This window comes from Lottia gigantea (genome assembly GCF_000327385.1).
Source record: "Lottia gigantea unplaced genomic scaffold LOTGIsca_151, whole genome shotgun sequence".
NCBI lineage: Eukaryota > Metazoa > Mollusca > Gastropoda > Lottiidae > Lottia > Lottia gigantea.
Window position 1 is genome coordinate 413,742 of NW_008707814.1, and position 19,096 is coordinate 432,837.

Sequence of the window (19,096 nt, forward strand, 5' to 3'; positions counted from 1 at the left end):
AAATGAAACATCTGTGAATACATTCAGAACATGACCGTACTTAACCCAATAAGAAAACGCTTTCATTCATAGTGATTTCATACAATTGAGTTATTTTATTATATATAAGTTATAACTTTTCCTACATAATAACTAGATTTGTTATACGTTTCTACATGTTTCATTTCATTTATAAAAAGGAGTATTGAATCATGACTATCGTTACTGTATTAGTGTGACACTTGTCTATCAGTGTTCGAGAGTTTCTTTCGAAAGATTGTATACTGAATTTAAAAAAATGGCCACTGTTAAATCAGCGCTGTTTACAGTCATAAAGTTCTTTTTGGTGTTCTTTGTGTTAAATAGTGTTCAAACAGTGGATATTAAGATAGGAGTTATTTTGCCTCTAAGCACTGAAGATCTGTGGAAATTGCCAAAAACTCGTCCAGCGATAGAATATGCTATCGAAACAGTCCAATATCGGACAACCCTTCTGCAAGGGTACAAGATCAAAGCTACTTATGCGGACTCTAAGTGTGATGATACGCACGGTCCTCTAAGGGCCATTGATATGTATGTAAAGAAATCCGCTGATGTATTTCTTGGTAAGTAAGAGGTATTTGGTTATATCATTTCAATTTAACGAAAATCGAAGTTGATCAACGGTTGTACCATGTGGGCAATTCTGATACTGAATGCACGTAATGACTTGGGTATTAATCAATTTGAATTAAAAAGAAAGATTTACGATTAAAAGACAACAATGTTACAACTTTCTTTATGTACCTACTGATTGCTCCGTTACTTAGTCTTAATACAGGTTGCCTTTTTTCATCATAAATGTTTCCTTTGATATGTCGAAATTGTTTCTCCTAATAGGTCCGGCTTGTGACTATGCAGTAGCACCAATAGCCAGATTCGCGTATTATTGGAATATTCCCGTTATAACTGCTGGTGCCTTGGTCAGTGCTTTCGCAGATAAATCCGAATATAAACTTTTAACTCGTATTATGGGAACCTATGCTAAAATAGGGCATTTCGTTGAAGATACATTCCATGTGTTCAATTGGTCAACAGTTGGATTACTGTACACTAATTCTAAAGGACCCAACGATGGACGTTCAAATTGTTATTTTGCTGTGGAACCTTTGTTTATTGCCATGCTTAAAAAGAGTGGCAATGAGCCCTGGTATACAAGTTTTGATGAACATTCTCCAAACGTCGATTATGGAAAACATTTAAGAGAGGCTTCTTTACACACTCGAGGTAAGCTGTTGTCATTTACGTTTAAATTCACGTCTGAATTCACACAGTTTCATAGTATATATTTTATCAGAGAAGCCTGAGTGACTTTATATTTGACTACAGCTCTATTCTGATAATTACACATATCATTACACTAACAAATATAATAGATGACATTATAATCTACACCGTACACCCAAACAGTTTGAATATACACTTGAAAACAAGCTTCCCTCTTCAATAGACCAAACATGATGTAATTATGTAAATCTAGGTTTAAACCTGGTTGGAAATCCTGATCTGTATGTAAAAAACCTAGTTTCAGAGCCTTGATTCATTCTCTTACTTAACCTAGTATCCATGCTAATCTAACCTTAGGATATAAACACAATTGATACCAAATCCTACGAAAGATCAAACCTAGTTTAAGATCTGAGAAATTCTATTACACTCTTTATTAACCTTGACACCCCCTGGGATCATAAGAGAACGTTACAGAGGGTACTGGAGACGTCTTTCAAAACGACTGCATAGATTAATTAGCTGGTGATTCAGACATGTCTGTCAACTGTGCACCAAGAATGTGTTGTGTCTAGTCTAACTTTTGACTTCTGACGAATGCGAGAAAAAGTCAACTTGAGAGCCAAGGATTTATCAGATTCGACCTATTTATAACTCATATTCACGTTCACAAACCGTTGTGGATATGGTTTATATTGTATTCATCCAAACCTAGCTTAAAACATTCAATATTTCCTCTAATATACATTTACTGGTATAATAAAAAATATCTAAATCCATATTTAAAAAGCGTCAATAACCATGAATGGCTTCTGAATAAATCTTTGCTTAAATTCCTTGTTCTACATATTTGTACCTGAATAAAATAAAATAATAAAATTGTCTATTCTATATATTATAGGGTGTTTATTTTAGACTTTCGTTTTATTCCGTTGATTAAGCATAAAATAAACAGCTGCTGTTTATCAAAGCGATTAATTGTAATAATATACATAAAATATTATAATTAAAAATTGAAATGAAAGGTGGAATGATGAAAGATTTGTTAATTAACAAATGAAATGGAAGGTATAATGACGAAAATTTGTTAATTAAAAAATAAAATGAAAGGTATGATGATGAACAATTTGTTACTTGTTAGCTTCCACACACTTGTCCATCCTAATCATGTATCATGATCAACAAGATCAACACATATTCTTTAAAGAACTAATGTGCGAATTTTAGCAAAATGAATGCCAAATTGTAGCAAAATATGTCTTCCTACTTATTCTGAAGGTGTCAACTCAAAATAGAGCTATTATAAAGCTAACTATCAAAACTAAATCAAACTGCCTAATTAACAATTACGCTCATTAAACCATTTTTCAGTTAAGTTAATACATAGAAGTAAGGATATTCTAGCAATCTTTTCATCGTTTCTAATAATATAAATTATCCATACTCTCCCTTTAAATGATTAATGTTAATAAAGCTTTAGCTAGAAAACCTTACAGTTAAATAAACGTAGACAACTAATTTTTATTAAATAAGCCACACTTTTACAATATAATATATTCAAACAAAACTTTAATCATACGACTGTCACTTTACTGAATAAAAAAAAATATCAGCCACATGCTTATTCTAGCACAAAGTTTGGGCGATGTACTTCTTGATGAGGAATTAATTTTCAAACTCAAACGACAAATTAATGATGACCAAAATAAAGCTAATGGTTATCTATCTTACTTTATCTAGCGTATATTAAATAATCCCTTATTTTTAAAATTCAGCGTTTGAATTTTTTCAGTAAAATTTGAATAGAGGATGATATTTTGAGGACGGAATGAGTCCAGCCAAATGGCTTCCGTTTACCTTCAATGCCCTAACACTGTATTATACTGTACTATATAACATTGTATATTGAGGTGTCACGAGAGGCAGAACATGTTCGATTTCCTTTCTGACAGTTCACGTCGCTGATATTTCAAATTAGAAGGTCTTTTACAACGTTGTCTCCTGTCTTCATTACATAAAAGAGAACACATATAACATATATTCCTTGTGTTTCTTTTTTCTATTAGCGTCTGACAATTTCATCTACCTACAATAGCTCAGTGTAAATAGGAAGAATAAGTCTGCAGATCAATTGGTTTTGTAGTATCTAATGATACGAACATGTTTATGGTATTGACAATCATCCTTTGTACAAAGTAAACAATTAGCGGGGACATTTCCTCTGATAACAGTGTTATCAGAAATTTCAGCCAAGCGTTTCGTCGGCATGGTCTCTATGGACTGACTCCATGAACCCATATTCTGAAGACCTCTCCAGAGGTTCCATTGAGTACGTGGGATTTCTCTCCGTGCTCGAAAGCAATGGGAATCGACGGCGAGGATGCGACTTGCACCTAAGTCGTATCTTTTGTCATTGGATCAACCACATGTAGTAGCCATATAAGCAAAGCGCAATTTCAGAATTCGATCTATCCAAGAGCACTGATAATGTGACATTATAAAGATGTGTCATACGGGATTAGTAAGTGAAAATGCTATATCTGAACGGTTTGAGAACACTGAATAAAAGTTTTAAAAGTATTATAAACAAAGATATTCAATCCGAGAAATGGAACTATAAAACGTACTGCTCTCTTTTATAACCCTTGGGACAGTATTATTCTCCATAAAAATTGTCAAATTAAAATTTAATCATTTTCATGAAATACAATTCGTTTATGTCCATTGAGAATAATGTTTAAATATAAGTGTTGCTTTGTAATAATATATTATAGATTGAAAGACAAAATTCAATTATATTTAGAATTTCTTAAGTAATAATTCTGCATTCAGCTGTATACAGTTTTAATATTATAGACAAGGTTTTCCTTGAAGGAATTTTGATTTATTTCTACCATGCCCTTAAGTCAATTGTATTTTGGTATTCATGCATATTATCTGCACTAGTGTTTCTATTGTTATGATAATAGAATCCTTTATGAGAAGTTTTTGAATGGAATTGTCTGATCTTTATTGGTATTTTGTTCAAGCTTATTAAACTATTGTCATATAGGTAAATATAGGTATATTCAAGGAAAGGCGCCCCATATATTTATTGTGTTGACGACCATAGTGATTCATACAATTTATTTTCTTTCAAAAGTATTAATAGCCCTTCCTTGTAGGTCTTCTAATGTGCATACCAAAACTAAAAGGTTATTGCCATTATTCTTTTGCTTACTGGGTTACTGACAATTAGTGAATCGTGATCATGCATAATCATACGACCATGTCATAACGACCCAAAATGGACATCTCTTCATTCCACAGCTGTAAATAAAAAATATCACATGAATAAATGCCTAGTTTAAAACAAACAGTACAGAATAGTACAGTTGGGTAAAAAAAAAGAAATTATGCTATTGACGCAAGAGATCAAGCGTCATTAACTTACTTAAGAAAATAGATAACACAGACATCATTACGTTGAGCAACACTAGTCTTCTCCTGAAATTGAATACACATACATCCCTTTTCAGTCATGATAACCCTACATATTTAAAACATTGAATTATTCTATCCACTCAGTATTAATTTTCGTTCAGGAATCGGTTGACATTTTATTAATTTTACATGACGTTAGGAAAGCTCGAAATGAAAATTTGTCAATGTATATTAAAATTTCATGACATTTCTGTAAATTGTTATGAGGAGGTTAATGCAATTTCTAAAGTACACTCAAGTTTCTTATCTGCTCTGTCGATCTGAAATCAAATGCATTTGATTGTTTCTTTTCTGTGGAGTTTATCCTGAGCTGGAAATAAGGTTGGGAGTAATGATTGTCAATATTAATGAATATTGTATGAGATATAACAGTTTTTCTTTCTGATTAATACAAGATTAATGGAGTTCATCATGTCCGGAACGAGTTTCTTTCCACAACATCATCTGATATTCATGATTTAATGGTTTTCGAAGTGATTCTCATTAGAATGTTATCCCTCAGTACTTTAGTGTTTCTAGACAATGGATGATGGGGTATATGAGATGCTGGTAGTCCAGGGCTTTCAGATATAAATTTTGATCATTTAGAGGGCCATATTTTCACTTCCAAAAAGACCTTTCACTGCCCTGGTTGGGGCATGGCCATTGCTAAATATGCCACTTGGGAGAGAATTACTTGAATAATAATATATATGGAACTGCATACTTTAGGACTATCATGGTGATTCTTTAGTCTTGGTCCAAGCCAGGGGTCTTTCGCTACATTTGAGAAACGCAAAAGGTAATTAGCTAGATACCTTTACTAATATATTTTAGGAAAGCTGAATGGCTTTAGGTAGTTTTTAGTAATGGAAACTTATTAGACACCCACGTTTTGAAACTTGCAAAATGCTAAAGGTGGTACTAAATGGCGAACTGTCTCTTGCAGGAGCTAGCTTGCCAGTCAAGCATATCCCTATGACCTTTCTGCTAATATTATTTTGTTAATGGACTGGTATAGCTGTGGGAGGCTGTTGAAGTGTCAGTTACACTTTATAACGTAGACAAAAACCCATAGTGACACTTTAAAATAATGAGAGTTTGAACTTCAGTAAATAAATTTAAGTTTTCCTCTTCATTCAACCTGTCAATAATGTTGACAAAAACTGAAAATTTCTCCAAATTAATTTTTTTACCAGAATCTCTTCGAATCAATCGGGTAAGTAATTTATCTCTTTAGTCAGGCAATCGAGGATGGTAACGAATGTCTCGTGATAAATCTTTATGCATTGAGTGTGTCATCAAATCTATATAAATATTAACAAAATTATGCCCACGGGGATGTTTATTATCAGAAATGGATTTTATGTTTGACTTCTTCCTTGAAATCAGAGCACTGAACTTTTAAGACGAATATATTATAGTTCAGTAAATTCGCAGACAGTGCTCATACACCCAAAGTCCAGTAAAAAATGTTCACCACTCTACCTAACAAGCTGTCCTGAGGGAAATTTTCTGTAACATGGTATGACCTCTAGACTGAAACACCTGTCTCTATTACAGCCTCTGATGGCCAATTGACCGCTGTATAAATAGCTATTAGAGGCTATGATTAGAAGTTTCGGACTAGGAATGAGCTCTGTATATGTCGATTTGCTAATGAGAATCATATATGGAGGAAAAACCTTAGTACGATACAAGATGCATTATCTGCTTTCAACAGTTACACAATAATTCCAGGCCGTAAGGTTGATACTCATAACGTATAATTTTGTCTTTAATTTTCCTTTCATTGCATGAAGCTGTCAGTCTTCAATCTTCATTAGCCTAATATTATGGCTCGAAAAATTGGAATTCAAAACAACATTTCATTTCGCTTTCAACAACTGACAAGTGTTATTTATCGTTTTAAAAACCGTTAGCTTACTCAGCAAACAACACTTCAGAGTCTGCAAAAAAGTCAACTAATATTAACATGGTGCCAATGATATTCTTAAAAATGTTCGACAAACCGTTATATGGCACTTCCATGTCTGCATTAAGTCATCACAATACGAACTAATACATATAAAATAATGTTTAATGGTAGAATGAACTGTAGGCTCTGTACCACTGTACTTGAAGGTTTGCGATAAGTACTTTGACTAATGCGCTGTCAACTGCTTGACTAAAGCTTCTAAAGAGACACCAATTTTGAACTTTTGGGTCTTCAGCACAAGCATTAGCAAAGAGATTGGGCGTATATTGTAATGAGCAATAAGAACCACACTAGCGTGATTTAGAAGCCAGTTTAGCATTTGAACTCTATTTCACGTTAAACTTTAAGACAACTGCTTGAGAATAACGAAGTTTCCTGTTACTATTTTATGTCTAAAACTATCGTTCTACGGGCACCAGGATTATTTTGAAATTATTTCTGCTTGATCATCATTTCAAAACTTTGATCTTAAAGATCCCAAAACACGAATTACAGTATATAATATGTATATAAAGATTTCAATTTCTATTGAAAAAGAGCGCTGTTTTGGGGTTTGTCATGTAAGTTTCGAAGTTTTTAAGAATCTGATACTAAGTATGGTTCGAATGGTCTTAACGTTGTAGTTTTGGCTAATAATAATTTCGGAAATGATGTAGCTAATTCTTTGCTCTATTTATTTGACATCTATCAATAATAACCATCAATAACTAACAACGCTTTGCGAATATACCATAATTTTATAGCCAAATTGAAATTCTGTAACGCAAACTGCTGATTTCGTTTCTTTACTTTTTAACTTTATTTACAAAATAACGGAATATTTTTCTTTCATTCCACGATTATTGAAACTGTCCTGAAAAAGTTTTTTCCTATTTCACATCTGAGTTACATACATTGATTTGCTTGTTCTAAAAACAACGATAGCCGAATAATTATCTTTAAAAAAAACTGTTCGTTAGGAAAAGAAGATTTTTATTAAGTTATATGCATAATTCATCAAGATATCTTAAATATTATTCTAACTGAGCTTAATCCGATTGGGTTCTCATCATCACCAACAAAAAGGAATCCAATGCTATTTTTTAGTTTGTTTTTAGACTTAATCATTATCATTAATCATTTATCCCTTATTCATGTACCAAGGGATTTTGTTATTGATGGTTATTGGCTATTCCACGGATTTCCAACTAGGCATTATGCAGCTTCAATATTCTTTAGACGTAGTTGTGAGAGTCTCTGGTGGTCATTGACTTCAGATTGCAAATTGAAACCTTATGAAATAGCTGTAACATCCTAGACTATCAATTTTGTCTTCATATGACTAATGAGATAACGAAGTAGATTGTTCCGCAGGGTATACTGTATAACACGTCTTCTGTCCTTCAGTTCCTGGCAAATATATATATATAAAACATAACATAACGAAATACTAAGAATTGAAATATTGACTCTTTCAATGCACTTGCCGGTGGGTTTTCTTATCTTTTGGTGCCTCTGACTACGTCATGCTTTTAGATTTAAATCAATTTAACTCATCTTTAGGCATAAGAGATTTTTAAGAAAAAACATTGCAGTTCTTTCAACTGTCATGAAAACTAAAAAGTATAGGATCTCGAAAGCAATCAGTCCAGCCCTTGTATTTAATTCAATCAGATTTTGGTAATTTGTAGTAGTAACGCATGGAATGAATTGGCAACGACTTCCTCTTGTTGGCATCATTTCATCTTGTGACACCATCTATCTTTATTTAGAATAGCGCTTGAGGTGGAAGTCGAAAACTACGTGTTATTCTTGTATGACATTTGATGCCTAGATGACATTTTTTCTTTGTGTAACTAAGTCTGATATAAATAATTTTTATGTCAACTGATTCTAGTTATTAAGACGAAAAAGAAAAACAGCTTGGAGCATAAATTGTTCTTTGGCGAGAACTGGTGGTTCCTTAAACTGTAATCATGTAATGTGTACAATACAATCAAGAGAAGGCAAGGGATTGTATTTATAATGTCTGAATTGAAAGCGTAAATGCCACGATATCATATAAACATTTTACCTGCCCTAACTTGTTTCACTTATGATTGATATACTCCCTCATGTGAAAAGTTCATTAGCTCCAATGTTTCGTGTGGATTTCAGCTTTTGTTTTGTGGTTAGTTAGTTGCGTTAGTACTTGGTTATTTATTTCATCAAATGTGATATTTCACATCATCAAACCCCAAAAATAACGAACTAGAGATGATATTTTGTTAGTATTTTCAGTTTAAGTGGAAAAGCAACGATCAGATCATTCGTCAAAATGAATTGGGTTATACGCCTTATTTGCCTGCACCTGATCGGGCTAATGATGACGGTGGTATTGACTTCTAACCTATAAGCTAAGGACGTCACTTAAGAGTCGGGTTATTTATAATATTCATATAATCGCATTGCGTTATCAAATCCTTCTAATGTTAAGAACCTTCACTCTGAAGCACCACTTAGGAGCTATTCGTTAGTGGTATGTATTGTATGCCAAATGTCAGTAAGAATATGACTTTTGATAAGTTCGTTCAATTTGAAGTTGGAGAAACGGGTTTATCGTCACGTATGAAATCTACTCATTACTAGAAAGTATGGCGTATCATTTCTAATTTGTTAAAATCAAAGAGAGATATTAACCCTACTCTATTCATCTAGTTAGCTAGATCAATAATGAATCCCTTTCTGGTCTTTGCTTTCTGGTGCTAAATTTAAGTGCGCTTAGGGCTTGGGTTACAGTTACTTGTAAAATGAATTGGCGGTCTCTCTGATCAGGATAAAAGAAAAATGACATTAGTGGTTATACTTCTATATCGAAGCAGTACTTAAAACAAATCATGAGAATTACTTCAATACAGACACTTTTCACAGAGTTGCCGATCTTGGCCCAAGAAGAAGGAGGAAAGTCTGACGTAAAGCTCCATTTCATGTATTAAATGTTCAGAAGGAATGGGACATGGTGAAGCTTCTTTTGTAATGACCAACAAGTTAACCAAGTGTAAAATCGTACATAACCACAATATGACATGAAAATATTTATTCAGCAAAAAACTTAGTCTAAAACAACACGATTCTAGTATAAAGAAAGATACTGAAAGTTATTGCATTGTGGTTATTTAACTTAATGTTTTCCCAACTGATTAATAAGATGAAAGCTCGTGTCATTGTTTTATCTATCTAATCTTTCATTACAAGAAACAATTGGACTCTCATGAGAACTACCATTCGATTTCATTATCATCTATCATTAATGAACAACAGGCTTCCAGCGAACATTATGTATCTTATTGTATACATATCCTCTTCTTGTAAGACCAAGTTAATCAGGCCTTAACGATATTTCTAATTAATATTGCATAATGTTGAGTTCATCATACGAACAGATATTTTGAAATTGGTAATCCACAGTTCTTGACGCGGGGCCTCATTGACTGCATAAAACTAGATCGAACAAGGTATCCATGTTCCGTTTCAGATCGATCGAAATGGCTTTCTCCAGAAACGTTTAGGACTCTTCAAACCCAGTAGCCAACAGTTAGCTGGTATTCTGGGAGGGCATAATATATACCTTTTCTGATAAGCCATAACAGTTGCAAATGCTATTGGCGTAGATCCCAAAAAACTCGTCTCCAGATAATTTCTTCCTGCTAAGTCAAATTCCTTATTTAACATCGTTAGGAAACCTAATCAATTCTGTGTAGTCGCAAAGGAACAGTTATTACATTTCATTAGCAACTTCGTACATGACAATCTCGAATTCGACATCATGACATGTGTAAGAGGATTGTTTGTTGTTATCTGGTATTTTTCCAGTCAGTTACTAACAAGGTTACATTCTCTAGGGATATTGTTCTTATACTTCATCTTATTACTGAAATAATCATTCCACTTGTTATTAAGATTAACCCTTTCATTGTTCTTTCAATCGTAAAATATGTTCGGAAATGTCCATGGCACACTGTTTTCCATAATATAATCGGTATGCTTACGTTTTTAGACACATGATATGAAGTACTTCCTCATTTACGTTTGATAATATATTTCATCATATAACAGTGTTTTTGCTGCTACCCAAATATCATTAAACAGTTATTTTGGGTGTCATTTTGTGCTTTTGGTCGTTAGTATCCTATTTACCCTTGAGTCAGTTAAGATAATTGAATAATTTCAGACCATCGTTTAATGCAACCACAATAATGAAAATTAAGGAGAATTTGGAGAAATATTACCTCCATGCTCCACAAAAGAGCGATATCAGACCATTAAAGATGCTGTATTGCTAAACAAATCACCAAGTTTCTAATGACAACATCGGGTATAGAAGGTTGAGCATGCCATTCCCGTATAATGATGATTTCAGACGTTCACATATTTTATAAACTTTTCTCTTTACATTCCCTTAGCCTATATTCTGTACCTAAAATGAACATCACCAAAAAAGTACTTCGATGTATATTATGCAGTGGCTATATTTAGGACGGGCGTAATATCAAATGTTCAGAGATTTATGATCACTCGACAAAAATATAACTTGATATTTAAAATCCAAGACTGATATTACCTTAATGGATCTTTGTTTGTCGTAATTTGTCGTATGTCGTGTTCCTTTTCTGTTTTACGATATACATATGGCTATCACGTTTCTTCTGAAACATTCAAAGAGAAATTATAGCTACTAAATTATCATGTGAAAGAGAAATCTTGTTAAATAGACAATATTGTCAGACTCCATATATCTTAACTGATGACATTATAGATGGTCATCGACTACCTTTTTCTTCCATACACGATCAAGAGACTAAATTCGATTCTCATGTCTTTGTCCAATCTCTTATAGTTGAAGTTTGATGGAAATGTCTCGGGTCACAATGGTCACAACTAAACACACAAGGGGCAGAGTTATTGCCCTTGTCTCAATAAACAACACGTGAATATGAGAAAATTGTCTGAAGAGGATGTTGGAATGACATCTAGTATTTCCTCTAAGGAAATAGATAGAATGCAAGTCGAAATTTATCATGAACAACGTGTCCGAAATAAAAGGTTATAACTCAAGTATACGAATGCCATTTCAATAGATATACAAATGTTAAAATCCATTACATTATTCTTTTCCGATTTTAGGATATGATCACTGATCGTTTCCATAGCTTTTAAATCTTTTTATTTAGTTTCGAAATCTATACACGAAAATCTCTAGAGAACAAGAACTTATCTGAAAGTTTTAAGTTAAAGTATCTTGCAGTTAATTTAAAAGAACCAAAACTAATTAGGTTGCAATGTTTTTAGTAGTGGTTTGAAAACTACTGTAAGAATTGTAACAAATTCTACAGAAATATGTTTCCTACCTTTTCGGAAGATTTCAACTAAAAATATCGAGCCGCTATAAGTGCAGAAAGGAGAGATAACGAGTGCAAGTAAAATATTAATGTGTCCATCAGTTATTAGAATATATATTTAAATATTCATAGTTGTATTGAAGTGTTTGATATAAATTTGAAAATCAGACTGTTTTGAAAAATAATCATCAAAATAAAGTTCATGAATATTATTGGAAATCAAAAATTGACTTCTTATATTTCCAAAATAAAAAAGTACAGCGTTGAATTCATCCTGTTTTTATCAAGCTGGCACATATTCCTGACTTAGTGCACAATCGGTCTAAATTACAGTGATTGTCGTCTTTTTTTACCTTTTAAGGTTTATGTCAAGAGTAAGTAACTGTATCCGTATTCCATTAAAACTTGGTGTAATATTGCACTATAGCACGAACGTTTATAATCTACAAAAATACCATTGAGTTTTTTATAGAACATCTGCACTTAGAAATATTTTTGATGTATTTAAATGGCTTCCGTCGTATGTTATTCTGAAGAGCATGTTTTTCCTCTACTTATGTTTCTTTCACAGTCGCCAATTCGATTCTCTACATAGAGTACACTATAATAGAGATCTTGACAAACATCTATAGTCACATGAATGGTCGACGATTTTTGTCTGGTCAAGAGTTCCACTGATCGGTTGAAATTGAAGTGAAAATGAATCTAACTCATGCTCTGCTCTGTAAAAAAAATATCAAACTGGTTTCAAATTGAAATTTGTACTTAAGAACTTTGCCAATTTTCAGAGAATATGTCACATACTCCTGTTATCTTGAACTAGACTGTTAATCATTCAAGCGAAACTAGTGTATTGAGAACTAGATATTGATTCAAGCCTATTAATATATGATCATTTACCGGTACATTCAAATGATCTTTATATGAAGGAATTCAATAGACGGTACAATAATTCCGAGTTCTAGTGATCCCTTAATTCAAATTAGCTATCGCTTTATGCGTAGAGAGATATAGAGAGAGTCACATTATCAAACTTCCGACTGTATTATACAACGTATGTGAGAAAGGAAGCTTCTCCTACTCCTTCTAGAACTTAATACGTCTTTCAGTATTCCACTGTCGGTGTAATTATAGTTTTGATAATGGATTACGGTAGGTTTGATGGGAAACTAGGTTGATCTGGACATTGTCTATTAGTAACAAGAGCCTCTTAAAGGTATTTTCTTGCAAGTAATTTCTTTGAAATATTTAATCTAATTATTTGCATGGAATATTCTATTCAGTTACAAAACAGTGCTTCTTGTAAACTCAAACACCTTACGATCAAAACCTGTTTGAAAGTTCACATGGGTTAAACAGAATCAAAAATCCTCTTCAAATGGTTTTGAAATGCTGTGTTTTAAAGCCACATATCCAGTCCTGAAGAGTGAAATGGTATTTTATCTTACAGGAAATCACCATTGATAACGTTTTACTAAATTGCAAGAGAACCCTTAGTAAAGTAATCCTAAGTAATACCAATAGCCGAAATTGAACTTGTGTTTAAAACTATATCCCAGGTGAAATTAAAACGGCATATAGAATTCTGAATTTATATTCTGTAGACAGATTTATACTCATAAGCTCTTGACATTAACACCCATGTTTATTACAAAGATATTCGTTAATGTATCATATTGGAATTATTTCAGACGCGGAAACGAAATCAGGGTGTAAATTATATGTAAAGAAGTTCTAAAGTCGGATCTTAAAATCTTATCAATTGATTCAACGCTCTGAGTTAATGTTTCCAATAAATATTAAATGGTCTATCTTGTTTGATGTTGGCGAAATATACCTCTTTTATATTCAATCTGTTGATATCATAAATAACTTATCGTTGTTTTATCACCATATTTTGCAGGTTTCGCTATTTCATATCACTTCTGTATTACATATTGCGAATTTAAATCAGCCAGCCGTTCAAATTTACGTTTAGAGTATGCCGCTATGTCACTTTACGTTAAATATATGTCGTTTTATATTGAACAGTTGGTGGTTTATATTGCACACTTGCTTACGTTGAACAATCGGCGGATAACATCAAAAATTTGACGGTTAACATTGAACAGTTGGCGGTTTATATTTAACAGGTTTATATTGAATGTGTAGTATTATTGTACGTCGGATCATATTTGAAGATACGCAGTTGAGATTGGTTTATATGAGCAGTTTACATTTAACAAGGAGCCGTTTGATATGAGCAGTTTATATTGAACAGCAGACGGTTGATATGAGCAGTTTATTGAACAGGTGGCGGTTATATTGGCAGTGTATATTGAAGAAGATGCTGTTAATATGAGCAGTTTATATTGAACAGGAGGCGGTTGACATGAGCAGCTTATATTGACAAGGTGATGGTTTATGTTGTCAGTTTATATTGAACGGGTGGCAGTTTATATGAGCAGTTTATATTGAACAGGAGGCGGTTTATATTGAACAGAAGGCAGTTTATATTGGCAGGAGGCGGTTTGTATGTGCAGTCTAAATTGAATCGGAAGCGCTTTATATTAGCAGTTTATATTGAACAGGGTGGTTTATATGGACAATTTATAATAACCAGGAAACGTTTTATTTGAGTACTTCATATTGAACAGGCGGAGGTATATGAGCATTTTATATTTAACTGATGGCGGTTTATATTGGTAATTATCATGAATAGGTGACAGTTTTTCTGAGCAGTTTATATTGAACGGGTGACAGTTTATATTGAACAGGTGACAGTTTATATTAAACAGTCGACAGTTTATATTGAACAGGGGGCGTTTTTTAGTAGTTTATAATGAACCGTTACAGAATTCTATCGATGAGTTCGTGATTTTAAACAATAATTGGTCAGTCCAAAAATTTAAAAAAAGAATTTGATCGCGGCTTCCTTCATGTGGTCATATAACAAAACATTTTTGAAATGCTAGTTGAAAGAGTAATAAATGGCTATTATAGGGTGTCCAGATTAATACGGCGAGACACACAACATGTGAACAGGAAATAATTCATCAAACCATGTCAGTAAGAAAATACATTACAACACTAACCGATTACAGCATCGAGTGATAGAATACAGTAAATTCTTTTGATGGCTTTTATGCTAATAAGCACAGACACTGTGTAATAATTCATTAAGTGAAATTAATAAACGAATAAAATGGTTTGAGATTTCGGTCATCTTAGAAACCCGTCACTTGGTAATGTTTTTCCGCATTGTATCATTTGTTATTCATGTGAATTCATTTGGTGTAGACAACTACAGTTATTATAAGTGAAATCTGGAATAGATCTAATAGAGTCAACGGTTATCTCAGATCAATCAAGATAATACATAGTTATGTTATTATAATACAGAAGATAAGATATTCAGTTAGTCCAGTACTTAGATTACAAGACAAGTGATAAACAAATGATATACACAAATATAAATAATTCATTAGAATCGTTATCTCAACAAATAGTGGTCATCATAGCATATCTAACTGAAGATGACAGTCTTTGTTTTCTTATATCTTAAGTTTACATTGTAATCTCAGAAGTTTTCTACCAAAAGCCTGTCCCGAAGGTTGTATTTGTAACCAATCGAAGCGTGTCATCTAAAACCCGTTTCTTGATAAAATAGGTAAATGTGGGATAGCGAAAACCAAAGAGGCTGTCGCATTGCTTTACTTTAAGGATCTGTATCCCACTATTTTTTATTTTTTTTATTCAGAAACGGGTTTTACATCACAGGCTTTTGACAGAAAACTTGTTAGATTACAATGTAGACTATACATTTTTATTTTATGAGATTGTTAGTCAATAGACCTGATTCCTGCAAGTCTGTGACTAAGCAGTCAGCCGGTTGAGTTTATTAGACTGAACAGCATGGTTACTGACATATATTGTTTGAATTAAATTTGAATAATTTAATACAAAAATGAATTCCATACACCCGACCGTGAACATTGAGGTTTTGGTTGACCGAACAAAGAGTTCAGCGGTTGATATCATCTTTTGTGTCGGCTTACATTTTAGCTGAATAATTAAAACTATGACGGGATTCCATGTACATAATTATAGACAATAGTTATGTTGATTTCGTTGATCGAGTAGTGGAATTTCAAGAAAAAAATAGCTTTAGAAAATTAAAAGAGGGAAACTGAAATCGTGCTGTGATGCTTCATAAATTTCTAAGGTGAATTCCCTTCCTTCAGTTTTACCTGACCATCTTCTTTTACAGCTATTGTTTCAGACGGATTATTGTGGCTTTTCGCTATTGTTAATAATATTAAGATTTGTTAAGCGTTCTATTTTTCATGTCTAAATTATACAAATAAAGCAATTTACATCAACATTTATATGCGTTTATTTTCTAGTAGTCGCATCCTTAAGATCATTTATTGTCTTAATAGGAGCACGATCACTTAGAATCATGTCTGAAACGAGAAGATATGTATTTTGAAAGTAACGTTACGCTATGTCTTGACTGGTTTTCTGTCTGAATACGACTCAATTAACAATTTAACTGAATAGCATAAGGAATGAATATGAATAATAATTGGCAATTATGGAATACTTCATAGAGGATAGATCAGACGAATAGTCAATATCAGAATAAAGATATGAGGTAATTGGACAGGAAACGTTGTATTTAGTACATGTTTCAGTTGAATAAGAGATTGGTTGGGGCGGATTTATGTTATGATTAAAGGGAAATGTCCAGAAAAGCAATTTCAACATTTGGCAGAGCTTGTCGTTTATTAATCACGTTCATGTGAAAGTCTGGTAATTATACCTTGAATAAGTCAGTTTTCCTCAGTATTCGATTCGACCCAGCTGTAAAGGGGTTTGGATAAGAGCTATGTCAAGAGGTTTGGCAAACGACCAGTTGGTAGGAAAGACCCTCGTTAAACTGAGACTTTTTTCATTAAGAAATGCTGCTCCTTCCTATCTATTTATGTCATTCATGACGAAAACGTACTCGATGTTGCTGAGACACTGTGCTAGGCCACAGTATTTCAATAATAGTTGGAATCGGCCATTTTAGAAGGCAGTTTAGTGGCAGGTGTGTTAGTTTAGGTTCTTGTGGTGGAAGTAAAGAGATGATTGGTTATTGTTAATCCTAGACAATGGTAAACATAGCGAAGGTGTCTACAAATGGTATGCTACTAAATCTATGCATTTTTTTTAATAATATCCGTAAAGTCTATGATTATTTCATTGAAAGATCAAACAGCGTGAAAGTCTGTGTTACAACATGCTTAAGGTTCTGTTTTAATATATCTATATCGCTCTACAATTGATGCATTGAGCACGAATTAAACAGTAAAAATATTTTGTTATTGTATTTTCGTGAAAATGTATTCGTTTCAACGAAAGGTTTGACAAATATTACACACCAGAACAAGCACTTAGTATCCGACACAGAGTTTCATTTCATAAAAGCAATACTTGAATAGGAATTTAAGTTGCATTGGAATAGACGGTTAGATATTATGAATTAATTATTACTTTCTGATTTGTCTGGTTACACAGCATTGGACACCACATCTTTAATATCTTCATAAAAATCATTCTTATAATATACATTACTACTCTTCGGGCTCAACCCGGAACAGTTTTATTTGTCTGTTTGTCTGAGAGAAGCATCATTCTGAGAGTGAAATGTCAAACTGGCGTCTTGTCCTTTTCCGTATTCTTCTTATTCAGTACATAACATTTTCTAATATTAATTCAACTGAAAAATTAATGATATCGAAGTACATGTATTTGATTTTTGCTCGCTTCTCTTTTTTTGTCGATAATGCAACAGATGCAAGTATCAAGTAAAATATTGCAGAAGGTATATCGGGCAGAGGCAAGACAAACGATAAATGCTGTTTCTTCTTAAGTATAGTTGTCTTTCAGCCAGTGCATGTTCTGTGAGTTTTCGTTATGCTGACTTCCTATGACCATGTATCCTAGGATCAATTATAGTGCAAGATAAAAAATTATCTATTTAATATGCCTCACATTTTCGAAGCGGAAGTGATGAACATTTCTATTAATGCTCAATTTCCAGCTCTGTCGGGATTCTTTTAAATTAGATTCTCAGTTTTAGAAACACAAGGAAGTGAGTTTTTCGTTCCTTTTGTAACTAGTCAGATTGATGTGTTATCCAATTAAGATAAAACTGGGGTTTAAAACTGTGTTTCTTTCTATTACCCCCTTTCGGGATCCTTAATCGATTGCATTACGCCTCCTTTCCCTCGTAAAACCTTACTATTTCGTGATTTTCTCATGCAATATTGTGGGAGAATATAGCCTGACTGAATATACCAACTCAAATTATAATTGTAAAAATATTAATTTTGGACTACAATGCTCGTCATTATCCTTCCTTGGGGGTAATTAACCCCAGATGAAACAAAATGTAAAGTAAGAAATCTTCGGATGATCCACAAAGATCAATAAAAGAGTGACCACCAGCTAGCTATAATTAGATATTCGTATGCAGTATTTGTTAGATTTGTTTTGTAACGAACATTTCCCTTCTGGCTAATTTCCGAACTCAAGTTAAACCTGAATTTCAATTTGACACAAGACTTGGGAATAGAGAAATGCTTTAAGTTTGTAAACTAGTTTCACAGCACGTTTCTTTGTTTTCAATCTAACAGATTCTCGAGTCTCATCTCAGCTTAATTAGTTCTTGAATCAGATTCTGTCGTGTAGTTCTAGTCAAAATATATAATATCAAATGTTGGTTTTTAGCATTTATCATAAGGTTATTCATGTAGACTTACGGGTATCAGAGTAGCCCAGTTAGACCTGTAGTGTTCGAACACGACATAAGTCCAGATGATAACCTTTTCCCATTTCAGAGGGTTTAATATGGGAAAATGGTCAAGTCGTTCAGATGGGACAATAAGTTACTAAACAGTTGAATAGTAAGCTGATATCACCGTCTTTTCAAATTCCTCTCATGACATGTTGTCCATCTTTATTAACTAAAAATGGGGGTAAAGGAAGATAAATCACTGTATTCATTAATTAGAATTGAATTTGG

General features: G+C 33.0%; 1 protein-coding gene across 1 annotated transcript in view; it reads left to right on the top strand.

The window, feature by feature from the left end:
• Positions 1 to 277: 277 nt before the first annotated feature.
• Positions 278 to 19,096, top strand: part of LOTGIDRAFT_140809 (hypothetical protein) — a gene marked incomplete at both ends in the record, with an annotated part of 62,050 nt that continues 43,231 nt past the window's right edge. Inside the window, 2 exons of the mRNA XM_009050679.1 lie at positions 278 to 584; positions 859 to 1,245. Of these exons, the coding sequence (XP_009048927.1) occupies positions 278 to 584; positions 859 to 1,245 (694 nt within the window). The remainder of the gene's footprint in view (positions 585 to 858; positions 1,246 to 19,096) is intronic.